The sequence below is a fragment of the Capra hircus genome, chromosome 25 (genome assembly GCF_001704415.2).
Source record: "Capra hircus breed San Clemente chromosome 25, ASM170441v1, whole genome shotgun sequence".
NCBI classification, from domain to species: domain Eukaryota; kingdom Metazoa; phylum Chordata; class Mammalia; order Artiodactyla; family Bovidae; genus Capra; species Capra hircus.
This window is the reverse complement of record NC_030832.1, coordinates 9,971,812-9,995,179: the sequence shown is the minus strand read 5'-3', so window position 1 is coordinate 9,995,179 and position 23,368 is coordinate 9,971,812. Positions and strand designations below refer to the sequence as shown.

General features: G+C 44.9%; 1 protein-coding gene across 1 annotated transcript in view; it reads left to right on the top strand.

Moving 5' to 3' along the window:
* LOC102173909 overlaps window positions 1–23,368 on the top strand; it is an 88,102-nt gene that overhangs the window by 5,458 nt on the left and 59,276 nt on the right. The window contains exons 4-7 of the mRNA XM_018039861.1: window positions 1,799–1,992; window positions 18,445–18,753; window positions 19,631–19,860; window positions 19,938–20,075. Of these exons, the coding sequence (XP_017895350.1) occupies window positions 1,799–1,992; window positions 18,445–18,753; window positions 19,631–19,860; window positions 19,938–20,075 (871 nt within the window). The remainder of the gene's footprint in view (window positions 1–1,798; window positions 1,993–18,444; window positions 18,754–19,630; window positions 19,861–19,937; window positions 20,076–23,368) is intronic.

Here is a 23,368-nt window from a genome sequence, read left to right as displayed (position 1 = left end):
AGACGTGCCCCCTGAGACCATCGCTGAATGGGATGGGACCATCCATGCCATTCTTGATTTAAAGGCTTGAGGGGGTAGAAGGGAGGAGGGAGGAGACATTCAATTTTCCACTTTGATCTATTTTCCTTTCTTTTTTAGTTATAACAGCATTCACAGTTGTTGTCAAGTTGCTAAGTTATGTCTGATTCTTTTATGACCCAGTGAACTATAGCCTGCCAGGCTCCTCTGTCCATGGGATTGCCCAGGCAAGAATATTGGAATGGGTTGCCATTTCCTCCTCCAGGGGATCTTCGGGGCCGGAGATTGAACCCCTGTCTCCTGCATTGGCAGGCAGGTTCTTTACCGCCTAGCCTCCTGGGAAACCTTATTCCCAAACTTCAAAGTGTTTGAGGTAGATTATGAAAATGTACGTTGTTCTAGGTCAAGAACTGGAAAACTTTCAGGAAAGGACAGGATGGTAAATATTTTTGGATCTGCAGGCCACATGCTCTCTGTGGCAGGTACTCTGCTATTGTGGCACAAAAGCATCGTAGGCAACATGTAAATCAACGCAAGTGGCCAAGTTCGGATAAAACTTTATTTACTATACAGGTGGGCTGGTTTTGGCCCACAGCTTACCAATTCTTATTCTGGGTTTCAAAAAAAAAAAATACATGAGGAAATTAGGGTGAAGGGAAGGAAAAATGGGAAGATGATCAAAGTGGCATCAGTAAACAAAATGTGTGCCTTTTTCTAGAGTGGAGCTGATGATTTGACTCTGAGCTCCCTAGCAGCCATTGTAAAGTAAGAAACCAAACAATGGCATTATTTGTAAATAGTGCCTTTCCTTAGGGAAACACACACACACACACAGACACACACTCACATACACACATACACACTCTCACACCTGTGTGAGTGTGCACCAAGGAAAGCATGGCTGATCTTGTCCCTGGTCTTGGTATTCCCATGGAAAGCATCTCCCACAGTGTCATATATAGAACATACCATGTGGGACTTCCCTGGTGGTCCAGTGGTTAAGACTCTGCACTTCCAACGTGGGGGCATGGGTTCGATCCCTGGTCAGGAAAGTAAGTTTTTGCATGCTTCGTGTGTGCTAAGTCACTTTAGTCATGTCCGACCCTTTGCGACCCCATGGATTATAGCCCGCCAGGCTCCTCTGTCCATGGGATTCTCCAGGCAAGAATACTGGAGTGCGTGGCCATGCCCTCCTCCAGGGGACCTTCCCTATTGAGGGATCAAACTCGTGTCTCCTGCAGCTCCTGCGTTGGCGGTCGGGTTCTTTACCACTAGCGCCACCTGGGAAGCCTTACGTGACTTGAGTCAAGAAAAGAAAAAAACTCAAACAAACAAAAAAACATGTGGGTGACTGGCACCCTGTCACCTGCCCCGATTCTCCAGGAATTGTAACAGCAGGCTTCCTGGGACTGTTTTGTCCCTCGTCCCTCACCGTAATAACATAGACTGATGACTCATTAGCAATATCAGTTCAGCATCAGTAGTTCCACGCTTTCTTCCACTTTACAGAAGAAGAGACTGAGGTTCAGGGAGTTGAGTCCTTGTGCAAGGCCCCACGGTGAGTGGGCAGCAGCACTGGGATTCAACCTCCCATTTGGCTGACCTCAAAGCCTGTGATCTGAGCCCGCTGTTACACTGCATCCCTGCAGGCTGAGGGCCCAGTAAGGTGATCCCATGATGGGTCTGAATGTGGGGTTTAGGAACACACTTCATAGGGCCAGACTGGCTTACTTGAAAGGGAAAAACATGTTTTCCACGCTTCCATCACTTTCCTTCCTAGGATCTGGCTGTTTTCCAAAGCCCTGCTGGACCAGAACACAGTGCAGCTTTTCCTCAAGGCCTCTGAGGAGCGGAGAGGAAGCCGGGTCCTGACCCTGCGGAGCCAAGCCCAGCACACAGTGGCCGCCTGGGCAGCCCTGCCCCGTCTTCTGACCGTCGTGGGGGTGCTGAAGCAGAAGGAGGTGCTCCGAGAGGGTGAGAGCCCGGGGGGCACTGTGGGATCATGGGCGAGCACTCTCTGTGGGTCCTCCACATAGATGAAACCCTGCACATATTCAGGTCCACAGATGCTCTGTTCCAGCGTCACACACACTCGTGATGCCCTTTGGTCAACGGTTAGTACCTCAGACTTCGCTAGGGGCTCAGCTGGTACAGGATCTGCCTCCCAGTGCAGGAGACTCCAGAAACACAGGTTCGAACCCTGGGTCAGGAAGATGCCCTGGAGGAGGAAATGACAACCCACTCCAGTATTCTTCGGGCTTCCCTGGTGGCTCAGAGGGTAAAGAATTTGCCTGCAATGCAGGAGGCTGGAGTTCGATCCCTGTGTTGGGAAGAACCACCAGAGAAGGGAATAGCAGCCCACTCCAGTATTCTTGCCTGGAGAACTCCACGGACAGAGATACTAGCAGACTGTAGTCCATGGGGTCACCAAAGCGTTGGACACGACTGAGCGAGTAACACTTTCAAAATGAGTCTTCTGCTGTGTAAATACTAAACAGAGGGAGTGACTGGATGAGACACATGGGACTGAGTAATTTTCTTTTTGGAGGGTGGAGTACAAACTGGTTTTGTTGTGTTTTGAGATTAATCCATGTTGTCACAAGTAGCAAATGTCATTTCTCCATTGTAGTCTGTTGTATGAATATTCCATGATTTCTTTGTACATCTTACTCTTTTTTTTTTATTATTATGCAACACATTTTAAAAATTGAAAACCAAACTAAACAGGCTAGCTTGTACAGGACTTGTCAGAGCCTTAACATGCTAATGGATGTTGGAAATATCCAGGAAGGGGGCTGAGTGCAATGTTCCCTTCTAACACTTGTTTTATTTTTTGGCTGTGCTAGGTCTTTGTTGTGGCATGTCGGCTCTTCATTTATGCCATGTGGGCTTTCTAGTTGTGGGACGTGGGCTTAGTTGCCCCTCAGCATGTGGGATCTTAGTTCACCAGTTCAGTTCAGTCACTCAGTCGTGTCCAGTTCTTTGCGATCCCATGGACTGCAGTCAGGCTTCCCTGTCCATCACCAACTCCTGGAGCTTGCTCACACCCATTTCCATCGAGTTGGTGATGCCATCCAACCATCTCGTCCTCTGTCGCCCCCTTCTCCTCCTGCCTTCAATCCTTCCCAGCATCAGGGTCTTTTCCAATGAGTCAGCTCTTCGAATCATGTGGCCAAAGTATTGGAGCTTCAGCTTCAGCATCAGTCCTTCCAGTGAATATTCACCAGCCAGGGGTCAAACCCACGTCCCCTGGAAGGCAGTTTCTTAACCCTGGACCCCCAGGGAAGTCCCTCTAACAATTTGTTTTTCTTCAGGTTTTATTGAAATATAATTGTCCTGTAGCACGATATTAGTTTGTGTACAGCATTGTGATTTGACTTACATACATTAGGAAATGATAATCACAGTAGGTTTAGTGAACATCCATCATCTCATTTAGACACAAAATTAAAGAAATAGAAAATTTCTTATGGTGGGAACTCTTAGGATTTTATACTCTTAATTTTCATATATGACATAGAGCAATGTTACTTATATTTATCATGTTGTATATGATGTTCTTCTGTGGGAGGAAATGGCAACCCACTCCAGTATTCTTGCCTGGGAAATCCCATGGGCAGTGAGCCTGGCAGGCTGCAGTCCATGGGGTCTCAAAGAGACAGACAGGACTCAGTGACTGAGCATGCATATTGCTTTCCTAGTACTTCTTTATCTTATAACTGGAAGTTCGAACCTTTTAAAAAATGTTTTACTGAAGTATAGTTGATTCACAATGTTGTTAATTACTGCGGTACAGCAAAGTGATTCAGTTATATATACGTTCTTTTTCTTATGTCCTTTCCCTTTATGGCTTATCATAGGATAGTGAATATATAACATATTGACATGTTGTTATCACTAGTCACATAACATAATCTGCTAACCCCAAGGTCCCACTCCATCCCTCTTCCAACCCCCTCCCCTGGACAAGCACAGATCTATTCTTACTCTGTGTCCGTGATTCCGTTTCTCTTTTGCTGTGCTTGTTGTTCGGTTGCTAAGTCATGTCTGTTTCATGGATAGGCTCATTTGTGTCATATTTTAGATACAACACATACGTGATAGCATCTGGTATTTGTCCCTCCCTTTCTGACTGACTTCACTTAGTACGGGGGTCTCTGGGTGCATCCGAGTTGCTGCAGACGGCATTATTTTGTTCTTTTTATGGCTGAGTAGGATTCCGTTGCACGTGCGCCACGTCTTCGTTATCCCTCCATCCGTCAGTGGACATGTAGGCTGTTTCCTGTCTTGGCTCTTGTGAACAGTGCTGCTGTGAGCTTAGGTGTGCGTGTGTCTTTTTGAATTATAGTTTTGTCCAGATATATGCCCAGGAGTGGGATTGCTGGATCATATGGTAATACTGTTTTTAGTTTTTTGAAGAACCCCCGTCCTGGCTCAAAACTGCACAGTGGCTGCACCAACTTGTATTCCCTCCGAGAAGCGTGTACATTTTGATTGCCTTCACCCATCGCCCACCTCTGATAACCATAAAATTGAAGCATAGTTGATGTATATTGTATAAGTTACCTGTTGAACAGCATAGTGACTCACCATTTAAGGGTTATACTCCATTTGAAGTTATTATAAAATATTGACTACGTTCCCCATGCTGTATGATATATCCTTGTAGCTCTTTTACTTTGTACGTAATGGTTTTTACCTCTTAATCCTCCATCCCGCTTCCCTCTCCCCCCGGTAACCACCAGTTTGTTCTCTGTATCTGTATGTCTGTTTCTTTCCCATTATATTCACTACTTTGTTTTATTTTTTAGATTCTACATATAGGTGATATACAGTGTTGTCTTTCTCTGGCTGACTTATTTCACTTGGCATAATACCCTCCAAGTCCATCCATATTGTTGGAAATGGCAAAATTTCATTCCTTTTTATGGCTGAGTAGTATTCGTGTGTGTGTGTGTGTGTGTATGTATTATATCTTCTTAATGCATTTGTCTGTTGATGGATGAATTGCTTCCATATCTTGGCCATTGTAAATAACGCTGCTATGAGCATTGGGATACATATATCTTTTTGAATTAATATTTTCTTTTTGGATATATACCCAGGAGTGGAATTCCTGGTTCATATGGTTGTTCTATTTTTAATTTTTGAGAAACCTTCATACTGATTGCCATAGCGGCTGCACCAATTTACATTTCCCTCAGCAGTGCACGAGGGTTTTCCTTTTTCTCCACATGCTTGCCAACATTTGTTATTATTATTATTTTTTTGATGATAGCCATTCTGCCAGATGTGAGATGATATCCACTGTGGTTTTAATTTGCATTTTTCTGATGGTTAATGAAGTCGAGCATCTTTTCATGTGCCTATTGGCCACCTGCATGTCCTCTTTGGAAAAATGTCTATTCCGGTCATCTGTCCATTTTTGACTCAGATTGTGTGGTCTTGTCTTGATGTTGAATTGCGTGAGCTGTTTGTGTTTTGGATATTAACCTTTCATCGGTCATATCATTTACAAACATTATCTCCCATTCAGTAGGTTGTCTTTTTGTTTTGCTGATGGTCTCATTTGCTGTGCAAAAGCTTTCAAGTTTAATTAGAGTCCATTTGTTTATTTTTGTTTTTATTTCCTTTGCTTTAGGAGACAGACTCAAAAAAATATTGCTACGATTTATGCCAGAGTGTTCTGCCTATGTTTCCCTCTAGGAGTTTTATGATTTCTGGTCTTATATTTAGGTCTTCAGTCCACGCTGAGTTTATTTTTGTATGTGGTGTTAGAGAATGTTCTACTTTCATTCTTTTACATGTAGCTGTCCAAGTTTCCCAGAATCACTTATTGAATAATCTCATTTTTTATGAGTTTGTTTTTGAAATGTAATTGACCTACAACACTGTTGGTTCCTGTTACACAAAATAGTGACTGGATACTTCTGTATGTTTCAAACTGATCACCAGGATGAGTCTAGTTACGATATGTTACTATACAAAGATATCACATAGTTATTGACTACTTTCCCGTTCTGTACATTTTATACCCATGACTCATTTGGAAACTTGTAGCTCTTAATCTCCCTTACCTATTTCTGTCTCCCCTCACCCTGGCCCACCTCCCCCCTGGCAACTGCCTGCTTGTTCTCTGCATCTTCTCCGTTTTATGTTTGTTCACTTATTTAAGATTCTTTATATAGGTGAAATCATATAGTATTTGTCCCTCATAATGCCCTTATGTTGTTGAAAGTGGCAAGATCTCATTCTTCTCATGATTGAGTGGTATCCCATTATGTGTATATATACTGTATCTTCTTAGCCATTCGTCTATCAGTGGACACTTAGGTTGCTTCCATGTCTTGGCTATTGTAAATAATGCTGCAATGAAAGTTCAGTTCAGTTCAGTCGCTCAGTCGTGTCCAACTCTTTGTGACCCCGTGAACTGCAGCATGCCAGGCTTCCCTGTCCATCACCAACTCCCAGAGCTTGCTCAAACTTATGTCCATTGAGTTGGTGATGCCATCCAGCCATCTCATCCTCAGTCGTCCCCTTCTCTTCCTGCCCCCAATCCCTCCCAGCATCAGGGTCTTTTCCAAGGAGTCAGTTCTTCACATCAGGTGGCCAAAATATTGGAGTTTCAGCTTCAGCATCAGTCCTTCCAATGAAAATTCAGGACTTTAGTAATGAAGGATATATTCTAAATTTCATTTAAAAATGAAATGAATGATTTCATTTAGCAATGAAGGTAAGGGTGCATATATCTGTTCTAATTAATGCTTTCATTTTCTTCAGATAAATACCCAGAAGTGAATTTGCTGGATCACATGGTAGTTCAACTTTTAACTTTTTGAGGAATCTCTATACTATTTTTCAAAGTGGCTACATCGAATACTTTTTATTTTGACATGATTTCAGACATACAGAAAAGTGATTGCAAAGAATCCCAGAGGCTCTTTACCTGGCTTCACCAATTATTGACATTTATCACAATTGCTTTATCATTTTTATTCTCTTTTTCTGTCTCCCTCTGTGTATATGTGTGTATAGAACATTATTATTTGCATACAAAATTTTTTATTTGGGGCCACATTGCACATCATGTGGGATCTTAGTTCCCCAACCAGGGATCAAACCCACACCCCCTGCAAAGGAAGCATGGAGTTTTTAACCACTGGACTGCCAAGGAAGTCCCTAAAATTTTTAAATTCTTGAACTGTGCTTTAATAAGCTACAGACATAATAGTTCTTCACCCCTAAATAGTTGTGTTTTTATTTCCAAAAAAATAAAGACATTCTCCTACATTCTACAATACAGTTCTTAACTCAGAAAATTAACATTTATATATTGCTGTCAGCTACAGGCTTTATTGAGATTTCACTGGATGTCCCATCATGTCCCTTATAGTAAAAGAAAATCCTGAATTGTGCATTGCAGTTAGTCGTATTGTTTCTTTGGTCTCTTATTCTGGATCATTCTTCTGTATTTCTTTCTCTTTCATGATCACATTTCAAAGGGTACAGGGCAGTCAGTTTGTAGAATATCCCTCACGTGGGCTTTGTTGGATGCTTCCTTACATGCTTTCAAAAAAGCCTTGTTGGCAGAGTGCCACCTGGTGTCAGTTTGTCCCTATACTCTTGGTGACATCAGTCTTGATCACTTGGTTAAAGTGGTGTCTGCTAAGTTTCTTCACTGTTAAGCATCTTTTTCCTTTGTATGCTAACTTCATAAAACAAGTGAGAAGTACTTTACTCCCTTCTGTTTTCTGAAAGAGCTTGTGCAAGATGGGTGTGAACACTCCTGTAATTGTCTGATGGACGCTACCAGAGAAGCCATCTGGAATTTTCTTTGTGGAGTTTCTTTTTTTTTTAGAAAATGAATAGATTTATAAATCTATTTATATTTTCTATTTCATCCTTATCATTTTGTGTAATTTCTGTTTTTCAGGGAGTTTGTCCATCTCAACTAAGATGTCAGCTATATTGGTAGTTGTTTATTATATGTATTAAAATCTTTTTAAGGTATCTGTAATGATACCTTCGCTTTTGTTCTTGACAGTCATTATTATGTTCCATCTCTCTCTTCCTTATTAGTCTAACTAGGATTTTGTCAATTGTTTTAATCTGTTCAAAGAACCAAATGTTATTTTTTTTAATGTTCTGTTATTTTTTTCTTGTTGTCTCTTTTCAATTCCACTGACTTCAGACATTATTGCTATTATTTCCTTTCCTACACTTAATTTGGGTTTACTTTGCTGTGCATTTATGATGTATTTATGGCAGATCCTCAAGCCATTGACTTTTAGACCTTTTTCCTTTTCTAATATAAGCATGTAAAACCACACATGTTCCTTTAGCTGCATGCCACAAAATTTGATGTTGTCTATTTTTATTATGATTTATTTTAAAATACTTTTGGATTTCTCTTATGATTGCTTCTTTCAGCCATGTATTTGAAGTATGTTGCTTAATTTCCAAATATTTGAGATTTTTCTAGGTAGCTTTGTAATATTTATCTTCGTTATGGCCAGAGGATTTCTTCTGTAGGATCAGTCCTTTAATATTCATTGTGACTTGTTTTATAGGCCAATCTATGTCTATCTTGTGAACACATCTTACGCAATAAAAAGAATTTGTATTCTGTAGTGTTGTTGGCTATAATGTGCTATAAATGTTAGTTAGGTCAAGATGCTTGGCTGTATTGTTCTGATATATACTATTACCGAATTTTTTTGCCTGGTTGTTGTATCAAGCAGAGAAAGGTGGTAAACTTGCCGACTGTATGGATTTCTCCTGTTTGTTCATTTGGTTTTTGCTTCATGTATGTGCATTGCATAGTGGTATTAGGTGTATAAGCATATATGATTATTATTCTTAGTGAGTGACCAGGTTTATCCTTATGAAATGGACTGCTGTCTCTCCCACAGGTCTTTGTCTTGAAGTCTATTTTGTCTGATATTAATGTTGCCACTCTTGCTTTTTATTAGCATTTGCACTATATATATATATATATTTCCACCCGTTTTCTTCCCACATATTTACTTCCGTATATTTAAGGTACATTTCTTATAGCCCACATACAGTTGGATTTTGCTTTATGTACCTTTATGTCTGGCAGTCTCTGCTTTCTAACTGTAGTATTTAGTCGATTTATGTTTATCATGATTATTGATATGATTAGACTCATGTCAACTATTTTGCTGTTTTGTTTTCTACTTTATCATATGCTTTTTCTTCCTCTGTCATTATTTTCTTTTGCCTTCTTTCTGATGATTTTAAGAATTTTTAGAACTCAGTTTTAGCTTATCTATTCCTCTTTCAACTATGCCTTTGTATATTATTTCACATGCTACCTAAGAGTTTCTGGTATTATTTCTCTTCAGTATAAAGAATCACCTTTAGCATTTCTTGGAAGACTGGCTTACTGACAATAAATCTCCTAAATTTTTATTTATTTGAAAAGGTCCTATTTTGCCTTAATTCTTAAAGGATATTTTTAAATTGTATATTTCTTGACACATTTGGAAAACTTTCATATTTGCTTCTTCAAAGATTTCTTTCTGACCAGTTCTCGTTGTCCTCTTCTGTGGTTTCCAATTGCGCATGTTTTAGAAGTTTCTATATTGTTCCACAGATCTCTGAGGCTCTGTTGATCTTTTTAGCCCTTTTTTTCTTTGCTTTAAATATCTATCAATCTATCTTCAAGTTCACTAGCTCTTTCTTCTCCAAACACCCCCCAATAAAAAAATTTTAGATCGTCCAATGATTTTTTTCAATCACAGATTTAATATTTGTTAGTTCTAGAATCACCACTAGGTTATTTTTGTTTCTGGTTTTCATTCAATACAAGAATATTTTCCTTATATTTTCAAACATGGTTATAAGAGCTGTTTTAAAATCTTTGTCTGCTAATTCCAGTGTCTAGGTCATCTTGAGGTTGATCTCCCTTGATTATTGGTTGCCCTTTCTCTTAAATGTGATTTACATTTACTATTTCTTTGTACATTGAGTAATTTGAGATTGTATTGTAGATGTTTTAAGTGATGTTAAGACTCTGATTATTTTCTATTTCTCTGAAGAGTATTATTATTTTAAAAACATTTTTTAGCATGCAGTAAACTTGGCTGGTCTCAAAATCTAGACTCTATCTTTCTTCTGGTGGGCTGCAGTGGAAATAATTTTCAACTCTTTTATCTTAGCAGGTCTGCTTAGAAGTCTGTCCCACCCTGTTCAAGGATTAGCTCTGGATAGACTTCATAGGTAGAATTTGGGATTCTCTCCTGTGGCTCTCTCTGGAATTTCTCACTTCACTTTCCATTCGCTATCATCACCCTGAACTCTGCTCTCTGATTCTATAATTGGTAAGACCATGGATTTCTGTCTGAATTTTGCTCATCCTTCTCAGCACCAAGAAGAGTAAAAACATGCAGCTCAACTATTGCTGATCCTTTCCTCCAAGTGTTAACTCCCCTCCATTGTCACTCGGCAGTCACTTCAGGTAACAGTTTCATATATTTTGTCCAGAACATGCAATTGTTACCTTGAGAGGGTTACTCAATTGAAGTGTCCCCACCATCCCACCATTAATGGAGCTAAATCTCCTGTGTCTTCTTGATATATCCCTATCATACCTTGGCCACTTCTTCCTTTATGGCCAAAAAAATGTCTCAGTCTCACGTTATACTTTCCCTGATACGGAACAAGACATTTCTCCAAGGATTCCTGACTCCTTTTGTGCGAAATAGTATTTAAAAACTAAGATCTGGGATCTAGATGTGTTTATCAGTCTTTCTAGGCCTTCTCAACGAACAGACCAAGAAAATAGATGGATGTGTATATACATACACACATATCTTTTCTGTCTATGGGTATATGTTTACAATTACTAGTTCATACTGATGCTCTTAATTCCAGTCCATCATGAAAAAGTTCATTCTGTTTCTTCCCCCCTTTCATATTTCTTTTCCTTTCTTCAACAGCAAGAAACCTGGCTCTCCTTATCCACAATATATTTACTTATTTGTTCAGCCCTAAAATACATAGAAAGTAGTCAGAATTACTAACCTATGTCTTTGAGAAAACAAAGCCTTTTAACTAGAATTTGGTATTTGTTTAGACTTCTTCTTGTCTTTAGACTGAGGGTATAAATCCAAACAGGGCTTCTCAGGTGGCGCTAGTGGTCAAGTATCTGCCTGCCCATGCAGGAGAGGTGCTAGACATGGGTTCGATCCCTGGGTCGGGAAGATCTCCTGGAGTAGGAAATGGCAACCCGCTCCAGTATTCTTGCCTGGAAACTTCCATGGACAGAGGAGCCTGGTGGGGTATATAGTTCATGAGGCCACAAAGAGTTGGACATGACTGAACACAAAAAAATAAATACAAACATGGTGTTTAAACATTAGTTGTGGTTAATCTCCCACCCATCATGTGTGATGCTGTTAATCATTTGAAATACGATTGGTTCACTGGTTTCTGTTTATGTTCCATTTTCAAGTTTCCAATCTATCAATTTTGTGTATTTATTTTTTGATTATGTGAAACTACAAGGTTCCAAAAGTCGGGATTTCACAAAAAGGGATTTTTTTGCCCAAATATCCTTGACTGTCATGCCCTGGCTGAACATCTGTCCAGGGCCCAGTTTTTCAGAAACTAAAGACTCTGCTTTTCTACCAACCTCAGGGAAATAGAATCATTCTCTCATCTTGGAGTAATATTAACACGAACCCTCCTAATTCCTAATTGGTTAAATTGTGGTAAAACCAAATGGCAGGGACTTCCCTGGCAGTCTAGTGGTAAAGACTTTGCCTTCCAACACAGGCAGGTGCAGGTTCAATGCCTGGTCAGAGAGCTAAGATCCCATTTGCATCGTGGCCAAAAAAGCTAAGCATAATACAGAAGCAATATTATAACAAATTCAGTAATAACTTTTAAAACGGTCCACATTTTTTTAAAAAAAGAAAGCAAATTGCATAATAAAATACCTGTCTAAGACTGTATGACATAGGTTTGAAAAAACTTAATCAAATAAGAAAGTGACATCAGGGCACTGTTCTCAAGTTTACTTTGATTTACTCTGGTGGTCTCCCCTTCCTCTTTGAAGTTTGTCATTTGCAGCTGATAACAGACTCACGTGCTGATCTTAACACATATTGCTTTATTTAAAAAAAAACACACCAACTTTACAACGTTGTGTTATTTGCTGCTGTGTGTGACTCAGCTATACCTATACATATATCCCCTTTCCTTGGCTTTCCTTCCCATCTAGGTGGCCACGGAGCATTGCGTAGGGGTCCCTGTGCTACCCAGGAGGTTCTCATCAGTTTCCTGTTCTATGCATGGTCGTGTATATATGCCAATCCCAGCCTCCTAGTTCATCCCAGCCTCTCATTTCCCCCCTTGGCATCCATACCTTGTTCTCTACGTCTGTGTCTCTATTTCTGCCTTCCAAAGAAGGCAATTATGGAGGTGTACTTTCTCAGGGCACAATTTACATACAGGGAAGAACCGTTTCCGTTCTGATAAGCTGGCTGTGCACCCGCCAACGTACCAGATGCAGAACAATTCTGTCCCGCCCCCCCCCCCCCCCCCCCCGCCAGAAGCTCCTTTCTGCTGCTCACTGTCATTAGCTTTTGCCCCACCCCCTGTCCCTGGCAGCTACCCAGTTGTCTGTCCCTGTAGCTTGGGCTATTCCAAGATGTCACGTGAATGGAATCGTATTGTACGGCAACTTTGAGTGTGACATCTTCTGCCCTACATAATGTGGCTGATACTCAGCCAAGTTGTACGTATCAGTAGTTTCCCCCCTTTTGTTGGTGAGCAGTATTCCATCGTGTGGATGTGCTGCAGCTTTAAAAATAGTTTACTTATTTATTTGACTGCATCGGGTCTTAGGTGCAGCATGTGGTATCTCCGGTTGCGGCACACGGGCTCAGTCGTTGGGCACATGGGCTTAGTTGTCCCATGGCATGTGGGATCTTAGTTCTCCAACCAGGGAGCGAGCTTGGATAGAAGTCTTAACCGCTGGACTACCAAGAAAGTCCCACTGCTACAGTTTATCCATTCACAGCTCAAAGGTATTTGGCTTGTTTCTAGTATTTTTCAGTTATGAATGAAAGTGAAAATCACTCAGTCGTGTCCAACTCTTTGCGACCCCGTGGACTATATAGTCCATAGGATTCTCCAGGCCAGAAGACTGGAGTGTGTAGCCATTCCCTTCTCCAGGGAATCTTCCCAACCCAGGGATTGAACCCAGGTTTTGCACATTGCAGACAGATTCTTTACCAGCTGAGCCACCAGGGAAGCCCAAGAATACTGGAGTGGGTAGCCTGTCCCTTCCCCAGCGGATCTTCTGGACCCAGGAATAGAACCAGGGTCTCCTACATTGCATGTGGATTCTTTACCAGCTGAGCCACTAGGGAAGCCCCCAGTCATCCAATTATGAATAAAGCTCCAATCATGCTGGGTCTACTGGTTTTTATGGGAACATGTGATTTCACTTCTCTTTGGTAAATACCTAGGAATGGGATTGTTGTGTTGTATGGTGAGCATATATTTATAGGACGCTGCCAGACTATTTCTAGAGTTGCTGTACCATCCTCTGCTCCCAGCAGCAGTGTGTGAGGATGCTAGTTGCTCTGTGTCTTTGCTAGCAATTTGTACTGTCAGTTTTTGGCGTTGAGTTTCGTTTTTATCGTTCTCATTGGTTTGTAATTGTGTCTCATCTTGGTTTTAATTTGGATTTCCCTCTTCCCTGGGAGCTCAGCTGGTAAAGAATCTGCCTGCAATGTAGGAGACCCTGGTTCAATTCCTGGGTCCAGAAGATCCACTGGGGAAGGGACAGGCTACCCACTCCAGTATTCTTGCCTGGAGAATCCCCATGGACAGAGACAGGAGGCCACAGTCCGTGGGATCTCAGAGTCAGACACAACTGAGCAACTAAGCACACAAATGACTAATTTTGTTGAACATCTGTTCCTAGGCTTATCTGTCACTTGTAAATCTTCTTTGGTGATGTGTCTGTTCAGACATTGTGCCCACCTTAGGGAATCCCCGGTGGTCCAGAGGCTAAGACTCTGAGCTTCCAGTGCAGTGGGCACAGGGTCAAGCCCAGCTGCGGAGCTAAGAGCCCCAGGCCTCGTGGTGCCATGGCCAAAAATCAAACACACATTTTGCTCATTTGAAAAATTGAGTTGCTTGGGTTCTTATTGAATGTGGGAATCATTTATACAAGTCCTTTATCAGGTATGTATTTTGAAAATATCTATGGCTGGTCTTTTTTTTTTTTTTAAGTGATTTTATTTATTTATTGGCTGTGCTGGGTCTTTGTTGCTGTTGGACTTTTTCTAATTGCGTCTTCTGCGTCTGACTTCAGTTCAGTTCAGTTCAGTAGCTCAGTTGTGTCCGACTCTTTGTGACCCCATGAATCGCAGCACACCAGGCCTCCCTGTTCATCACCATCTCCTGGAGTTCACTCAGACTCACGTCCATCGAGTCCGTGATGCCATCCAGCCATCTCATCCTCGGTCGTCCCCTTCTCCTCCTGCCCCCAATCCCTCCCAGCATCAGAGTCTTTTCCAATGAGTCAACTCCTCGCATGAGGTGTCCAAAGTACAGGAGTTTCAGCTTTAGCATCATTCCTTCCAAAGAAATCCCAGGGTTGATCTCCTTCAGAATGGACTGGTTGGATCTCCTTGCAGTCCAAGGGACCCTCAAGAATCTTCTCCAACCCCACAGTTCAAAAGCATCAATTCTTCAGCGCTCAGCCTTCTTCACAGTCCAACTCTCACATCCCTACATGACCATAGGAAAAAAACGACAGAATGATCTCTGTTTGTCTCCAAGGCATACCATTCAGTATCACGGAAATCCAAGTCTATGCCCCAACCAGTAACGCTGAAGAAACTGAAGTTGAACGGTTTTATGAAGACCTACAAGACCTTTTAGAACTAACACCCAAAAAAGATGTCCTTTTCATTATAGGGGACTGGAATGCAAAAGTAGGAAGTCAAGAAACACCTGGAGTAACAGGCAAGTTTGGCCTTGGAATGTGGAATGAAGCAGGGCAAAGACTAATAGAGTTTTGCCAAGAAAATGCACTGGTCATAGCAAACACCCTCTTCCAACAACACAAGAGAAGACTCTGCACATGGGCATCACCAGATGGTCAACACCGAAATCAGATTGATTATATTCTTTGCAGCCAAAGTTGGAGAAGCTCTATACAGTCAACAAAAACAAGACCGGGAGCTGACTGTGGCTCAGATCACGAACTGCTTATTGCCAAATTCAGACTTAAATTGAAGAAAGTAGGGAAGACTGCTAGACCATTCAGGTATGACCTAAATCAAATCCCTTATGATTATACAGTGGAAGTGAGTAATAGATTTAAGGGTCTAGATCTGATAGATAGAGTGCCTGATGAACTATGGAATGAGGTTCATGACATTATACAGGAGACAGGGATCAAGACCATCCCCATGGAAAAGAAATGCAAAAAAGCAAAATGGCTGTCCATTTTACAAATAGCTGTGAAAAGAAGAGAGGCAAAAAGCAAAGGAGAAAAGGAAAGATATAAGCATCTGAATGCAGAGTTCCAAAGAATAGCAAGAAGAGATAAAGCCTTCTTCAGCGATCAATGCAAAGAAATAGAGGAAAAGAACAGAATGGGAAAGACTAGAGATCTCTTCAAGAAAATTAGAGATACCAAGGGAACATTTCATGCAAAGATGGGCTCAATAAAGGACAGAAATGGTCTGGACCTAACAGAAGCAGAAGATATTAAGAAGAGGTGGCAAGAATACACGGAAGAACTGTACAAAAAAGATCTTCACGACCCAGATAATCATGATGATGTGATCACTAATCTAGAGCCAGACATCTTGGAATGTGAAGTCAAGTGGGCCTTAGAAAACATCACTACAAACAAAGCTAGTGGAGGTGATGGAATTCTCGTTGAGCTGTTTCAAATCCTGAAAGATGATGCTGTGAAAGTGCTGCACTCAATATGCCAGCAAGTTTGGAAAACAGCAGTGGCCACAGGACTGGAAAAGGTCAAGTTTCATTCCAATCCCAAAGAAAGGCAATGCCAAAGAATGCTCAAACTACCGCACAATTGCACTCATCTCACATGCTAGTAAAGTAATGCTCAAAATTCTCCAAGCCAGGCTTCAGCAATACGTGAACCGTGAACTCCCTGATGTTCAAGCTGGTTTTAGAAAAGGCAGAGGAACCAGAGATCAAATTGCCAACATCCGCTGGATCATGGAAAAAGCAAGAGAGTTCCAGAAAAACATCTATTTCTGCTTTATTGACTATGCCAAAGCCTTTGACTGTGTGGATCACAAGAAACTGTGGAAAATTCTGAAAGAGATGGGAATACCAGACCACCTGACCTGCCTCTTGAGAAATCTGTATGCAGGTCAGGCAGCAACAGTTAGAACTGGACATGGAACAACAGACTGGTTCCAAATAGGAAAAGGAGTACATCAAGGCTGTATATTGTCACCCTGCTTATTTAACTTACATGCAGAGTACATCATGAGAAACGCTGGACTGGAAGAAACACAAGCTGGAATCAAGATTGCCAGGAGAAATATCAATAACCTCAGATATGCAGATGACACCACCCTTATGGCAGAAAGTGAAGAGGAGCTAAAAAGCCTCTTGATGAAAGTGAAAGAGGAGAGTGAAAAAGTTGGCTTAAAGCTCAACATTCAGAAAACGAAGATCATGGCATCTGGTCCCATCACTTCATGGGAAATAGATGGGGAAACTGTAGAAACAGTGTCAGACTTTATTTTTGGGGGCTCCAAAATCACTGCAGATGGTGACTGCAGCCATGAAATTAAAAGACGCTTACTCCTTGGAAGAAAGTTCTGACCAACCTAGATAGTATATTCAAAAGCAGAGACATTACTTTGCCGACTAAGGTCCGTCTAGTCAAGGCTATGGTTTTTCCTGTGTCTGACCTACTTCCCTTAGTAATCATACTAAGTGAAGATTATTAATCTCTAGGTCCATCCATGTTTCTGCAAATGACAATATTTTATTTTTATGGCTGAATAATATTCTATTGTGTGTGTATATGTATGTGTGTGTGTGTGTGTGTGTGTGTGTGTGTATCATGTCTTCTTTATCCATTCATCTGTTAATGGATCCTTAGGTCTTGGCTATTATAAATAGTGCTGCTATGAACATTGGGGTACATTTATCTCTTTAAATTAGAGTTTTCATCTTTTCCAGATATATGCTCAAGAGTAGAATTGCTGGATCATATAGTAGTTCTTTTTTTTTTTAAGGACCTGCATACTGTTCTCTATTAGTGACTGTACCAGTTTGCATTCTTACTAACAGTGTTGGAGGGTTCCCTTTTCTTCTGTGGTCAGTTTTTAATTAATTTGTGTATAGGTTTGGGCAAGGTTCGTGGTAGCTTTTTTACATGTGGACTTCCAATCAATTCAGCACATTTTTTAAAAAGACTGTCCTTTTTCCACTTTGCACTTTTGTCAAAAATCAACTGAGCATTTGTGGTGGGTTTATTCTTGAATTCTATACTATTCCATTGACATTATTTCATTTTTCTTCACAGTTATCAATTGAAGTTTTACTCTTGATTATCCATGTTTTCCGGATAAGGACACAGGTTAACATCCTAGAGGACATGGAGACACAGGGTCCTACAATGTAAAGAATCTGTAAAAAAGATGATTGCAAGATTCTGTGAGAAAGTTCTGTCTGTATGGAAAGTACTCTGTAACAGAGTTTAGCATGCGCTCGGTGTCTGGAAGCATAGAATGAGGGTGTTTAGCCAGGCCTATGGCTGCAGAAGGGTCAAGGAAGGCTTCCTGGAGGTAGTGACCCCGAGTCAAACCTTGAATGACAGGAGGGAACTTGGGCCCTTGGACCACATTAAGGCCCTAGTGAAGACTGGTGAGGGTCAGGAAACCTAAATGGTTTTGATAAGAGCAAGAATATCCCTAATGCATGACTTATATATGGCCTGGGTCAAGGGCATAAAATCTTTTTCTCTTGGTGGGTGGAAGAGACCTCTGAGCAATCTTTTCCTCCCTAAAATTCCAAAATTTCCAGGTCTCAGTTTTGTTGTGTGTAAAATGGGGTCATTCCATCATGGTGATATGTGACTCTCTTGAGCAGGATTCAGCAGCGCTGGTGTTAACAGACATGCCTTATCAGGCTTACTGCTTTTTTGCCAAAGCTGTTTTATTTGTGAATTAGGTTGTTTAGTCCTCAGAGCATCCTGGGGGCAGGGGAAGCTGATTTCATTTGGTCTTGTTCTCAGATATGCTCTCTGTGACATGAGTTAACGTTACATCTTGGATCTAGGAACTTCCTGCCCCTGGGTTCTATTCCTTCCTTCCCAAAGCAGCCCAGTGCCCTGGGCTGACCCCCTTCTTTTTTCAGACTATTTCCCATCCTTTGCAGGTACTGTCAAGGTCACTGCTGACTCAGCTGTGCTGGGATTCCTCTTGCGGGACAAGCATGAGAGGGCGGGGAACAGCACCAGCATGCACAGTGTGACCTGCACCCTTGCCCAGAACAGCAGCCAGGCCTTGCCAGCAGAGCTCCGGCTAAGTGGGCGGCTGCAGGCCCAGACGGGGAGCCTCGGGGGCCAGGCCAGTCTCCGTGCTGACACGGCCAGCCTGGCCCTGGGTGGGGCCTGCACCTGGGGCCCTGGGCACGGCCAGCTCTCTGGTAGCCTGAGTCACAACATCAGCGCTTTGAGTGAGGCAGGTAGGAGAGGCTAAGAGAGCCCAGTGGCTTCCTTCCCTGAAGACTCCCAAGGCCTACAACCAAGGGAGTTAGAGCCCCTAGTCCCTAAATCCACCTCCCAGCTCTATTTCCTTCCCCCACCACCTTCTCCCAGTGCCTCCATCTTCCCTGGGCTCTTATTCAGCCAGAACACCAGTTGCAACCCAGTGGAGACACACCCAGGCTCCCCAGGTGGCTTAGTGGTAACGAATCCGTCTGCCAAGCAGGAGACATAAGTTCGATCCCTGGGTCAGGAAGATCCCCTGGAGAAGGAAATGGCAACCCACTCCAGTATTCTTGCCTGGGAAATCCCATGGACAGAGAAGCCTGGCGGGCTACAGGCCATGGGGTCTCAAAGAGTTGGACACAACATAGCAACTAAGCTACCACCACCACCACCACAGACACACCTCCAAACTGGAGGGCAGATAGCCCCTGCCACCCGCCCCTCCTCCCAGGACTCCCCACCCCGAGTCCAGCTTCTGGGCTTGGAAACCTGGTTTAGCAGGACTTCCAGAATGTTCTTGGCACCACAGTTAGGAATAGCTCAGACACCCCCAGCTCTAGCTTCTTGGGGACAATTCCATGGGCCTGGGGGTGCCTGAAGGTGCAGCAAGGTGAGAGCACAGGATCAGACCCCTGCTTCCTAAGAGCCCATCCCTACCTTCAGGGAGTGAGGAATCCAAAGGGGACATGGGGCCTATTACTTGCTAGGTGTGGCCATTGTGGTCTTAGGAAGGAGCTGGGAGGCGAGCTCGCCTCAGGGCTCAGGGGACCCTCAAGAGAGAAGGCGGGCTGCCAGGGACCCCATTCTGGCTCCCGTGGGGCATGCCATCCCTGTGGTTCCTCTCGCCCCCAGGGCTCTCCTCCGAGGCAGGGATACTCCTGTCACACACCCACGTGGCTTCCAACTTCTCAGTGAGCATGAAGCTGCGAAGTTCCGGGGGTCAGCTGGATGCGGCCCTTGGCCTGGAGGGCGTGGCCACCAGCGCACCAGGCAGCCAGCTCCGCAGCAGCCTCAGCCACACGGTGCCCGGCCTCAGGCGCTGGGGCCTCCCCTTCTCCTTGGATGGCCGTGGACACTTGCAGGTGGGTGAGAGGGCTGGGCCAGGGGCCTCGTGGGGGCAGTGGGTCCAAGGGACACCCACAGCTGTGCTTCTGCCCAGAGCTTGGGACCCAGTCTGGAGGCAGGGCTGGTGGTGAGCGTGGATGGCGAGGAACTTGGTGGAGGCCTGGAGAAGAAGGGAGCAGGTGACCGCCGGGAGCTGACCCTGGGGCTGTACCCCAGCCACGTGAGGCTCCAGGTAAGTGACCCTTAGGTTCTCATGTGGGTCGGGCCCAAGCCAGGCTCACTGCCTCTGCAACATCTCTAGTAACCTACCCAGTTGCCACCAGCTTGCCCCGCCCCCGCCCCGCCCTGCCCCACCTTCCCTCCCAGGCTCTCACCAAATTTCCCATCCTCCCTTCTCATCCATCCTTTCTCTTTTCCTCCCACCCTCCCCTCCCATTCATCCACATTCCCGTCCTTTCTTCCTCCCCACCCTGCCTTCTCTTCTTCTGCCCACTTATCTTCTCGTCCTGTTAATGCTCCCACCCCTGCTCCTGTAAGTCGCAGTGGAGGAGACACTCTGGGTTTATCTGGTCTGCTGAGACTCGCACCCATCAGTTCATGTTCTGAGTACCTCCCCTGGGGAAACCTGGAACACTGGCCAGCTGTCTTTTACATTGGTCTCAAGAACGAAAAACAGGAAACCACCTCTGTGCCCTTCACGGGTGTGGCTAAACCATCCAGAGTGTGAGGGAGGCAGGGTGAGTGAGCAAGGTGTGCGACCTGAAGCCAAGCTGCTTCATCGCTTACCGATTGCATGACTTCAGGCCAGTTGTTTACTCTCTCTGTGCCTCAGTGTTCTCTTCTGCAAAATGGGACTGTTAATAATGCCTGCCTCCCACAGTTACCTCGAGGATCCGATGAGGAACCAGTGAGAGCCTGGCACACAGGCCCTGTGAGGACGTGAGCTTTGGTTACTTCCAATTGTGACGATGCTGTGGGTTAGCACTTCAGTTTGCACAAACCTCTCTTTGAGGTTTATCTTCCCAGGGAGGCCTTCAGTAGGAGAGATGGGGTCAATTGGATTTTAACATTCTGTCCAGGGTCAAGGTTGGGGAAAACACCTCATGCCTGCACATGCCCCCGGCCCACCCTGCTGGCCATCCTGGGTCAACTGCAGAGGAGACGTCATGCCTGCCCAGCTGTCAGGCTTTGCTGGGGGGTACTTTGCCAGGTGGCTTCTTGAGGTGCCAGGGTCTCTGTCACCATCAGGGCAGGAGTGATAGATGGTAGCCTGCCTCCAGGAAAGGCTGGGGAGGGGCAGGCACAGTCTGAGCACCAAGGCCTTCCTGCTGGATGGCTTAGGGAAGGCTAGTGGCCACTGCCAGGCTGACCTGCACAGTCCCCTCCTGCAAGCCCTTCGCATCCCCAGGGGCATGCATCTGGGCGCCCAGCCCAGCCTGACAGTGGATGGGTGGTTCCTTCTGTAAACACAGTGACAAGGACCCAGGATCCAAGTGTCTGAAGCCAGCCTTTGCCCTGGGGGCGGAAATGGGGGGGGTTGTCTGGGCTGGTGACAGGCACATCTGGGCCTTTCGGGGGAGACAGAGCATGGGTCTTACAGGCACACGTGCTGCCCAGGCTGGGCCTCAGCCCGGCCCAGGAAGCTCTGAGCTCTTCTGCGCCAGGGCCCAGGTGAACAGTAGGTTATCTCCTTCAAAGGCAGAGCCTGGTGGGGAGGCCCACCTGCAGGGCTTGGACTCCCTCATCTCCAGCGGCGCCTGGTGTCTCCTGGACCAAGAGCTGTGGGTGAAGTGGACACGGTCGGGGCTGCCCTGTAGGCAGCTGAGCGGACAGCTGGTTTAGGCCTGGCTCAGCAGAGCTTTCAGCCCAGCTGGCTGTGGGGGCACCAGCCAGTGAGCATCACCCTGGGAATGGCCCTTGGGGAGGCTCACACTCCCCTGGCCTGGCTGCCTGCTGGTTCCCCTGGAGGAGCCAGCCCAAGGAACCGGCCTGCTCGGGGATCAGGGAGACATGAATCTGGAGGTGCTGAATGGGTGCTGCTGGGTGTCCCACCTGGGGCACTGGGAGCCAGTGCTGGGGGCTCGCCACCTGGCTGTCCAGGTAGAGGGAACCTCCTTGGGGAGGACAATTTCTGCCAGTGTCCTCTCTGTGAGCACAAAGCGGGCGATGCTTTCATGCCTCCAGCTTGGGTAGTGGTACTGACTTCACCCAACACAGGACCAGAAAAATCAAACTACCGCAGCTTCCTGCCCAGACCTGCCACTCACCTGCTGTGTGACTTTTAGCCAGGCCTTAACCTCTCTGAGCCTTAACCATTGTCATCTGTATACTTCAGGTGGCAGTATACAGTACATCCCTACCTTACGCTGTCGAGCAGGAAGTGGACCAGTGCCCATTAAGTGCCATCTCAGTTGGGTACCCTCTCTTTTGCCCTGGTTTCAGCTACCAGAGAATCATAATCTCTTTTTACAGACGTGGAAACTGAGGCTTAGGAAGGTGAAGTCACCTTCCTAGGGTTGCACAGTGGCCTAGATGGCAGGAGGGTTAACCTAGGGAATTGAGGGTCAGGATTGAAGGGGTCTTAAGGGGCAGATGGGCTGCCTCCCCCTAGAGGAAACTTAAGACTAGGGGGCATGTGAAATGAATAGCTACAAGTGTGAGAAAGACTCAGAGCTGGTGGCAGGAGGGCAGGGTGATTGCTGCAAGGACTCACTGCGCAGGAGGGTTAGGACAGGAGCTGTGAATGGATGGAACTTCCCTCTGAGAGTCATGGCCTGGAATTCCAGGAAAGGGCTAGAAAGGGGGCATTCCACAGTCCTGGAGCAGGCCAGAGACATCCAAGCAGGAGAACCATGCCCTGGGCCCCCCCGAGGCCACCCCGAGCTCCGTGGCTCCTCTTGAGGTCTCCATTTGGCTGCGGTGGAGCTGATGCGTGCGTTCACCCCATCACCAGCAGCGCTGTCCCCACCCCAGGCAGACAGATGAGTGCTGGGTGACAGGAAGGGGCTGAGGGCAGCTCCCGGTTCTGTCCTGGGGATGCAGACTCCCCAAGAACCCCAGGTCCTAAGACTGTACCACTTAGAGGCACAAGTGACTTCCATCTGGGGCGTTAAGAGGGACGTGTCCAGACCAGAGAGGTTGAGAGGCCTGCGCTCTATTGTGGAAAAGAGAGGAGAAAATGGAGGCCTCGGGGGAGGGGGCATTTTTTGTTCCTGTTAGTCTCTCAGTCGTGTCGGACTCTTTGCGACTCCGTAGACTGCAGCCTGCCAGTCTCCTCTGTCCATGGGATTCTGCAGGCAAGGATACTGGAGTGGGTTGCCATGCCCTTTTCCAGGAGATCTTCCCAAGCCAGGGATCGAACCCAGGCCTCCTGCCTTGCAAGCAGATTCTTTACTATCTGAGCCAGCAGGGAAGCCCCAGGTGAGGAGGGCATGAGGAGCCCCAAATTGCTCTCAATGGTTAGATTTCTTGACCCCCCTGGGAGGCTGTTTTCAGCTCTTCAAAGAGAAGAAAGGTGGTGGATGC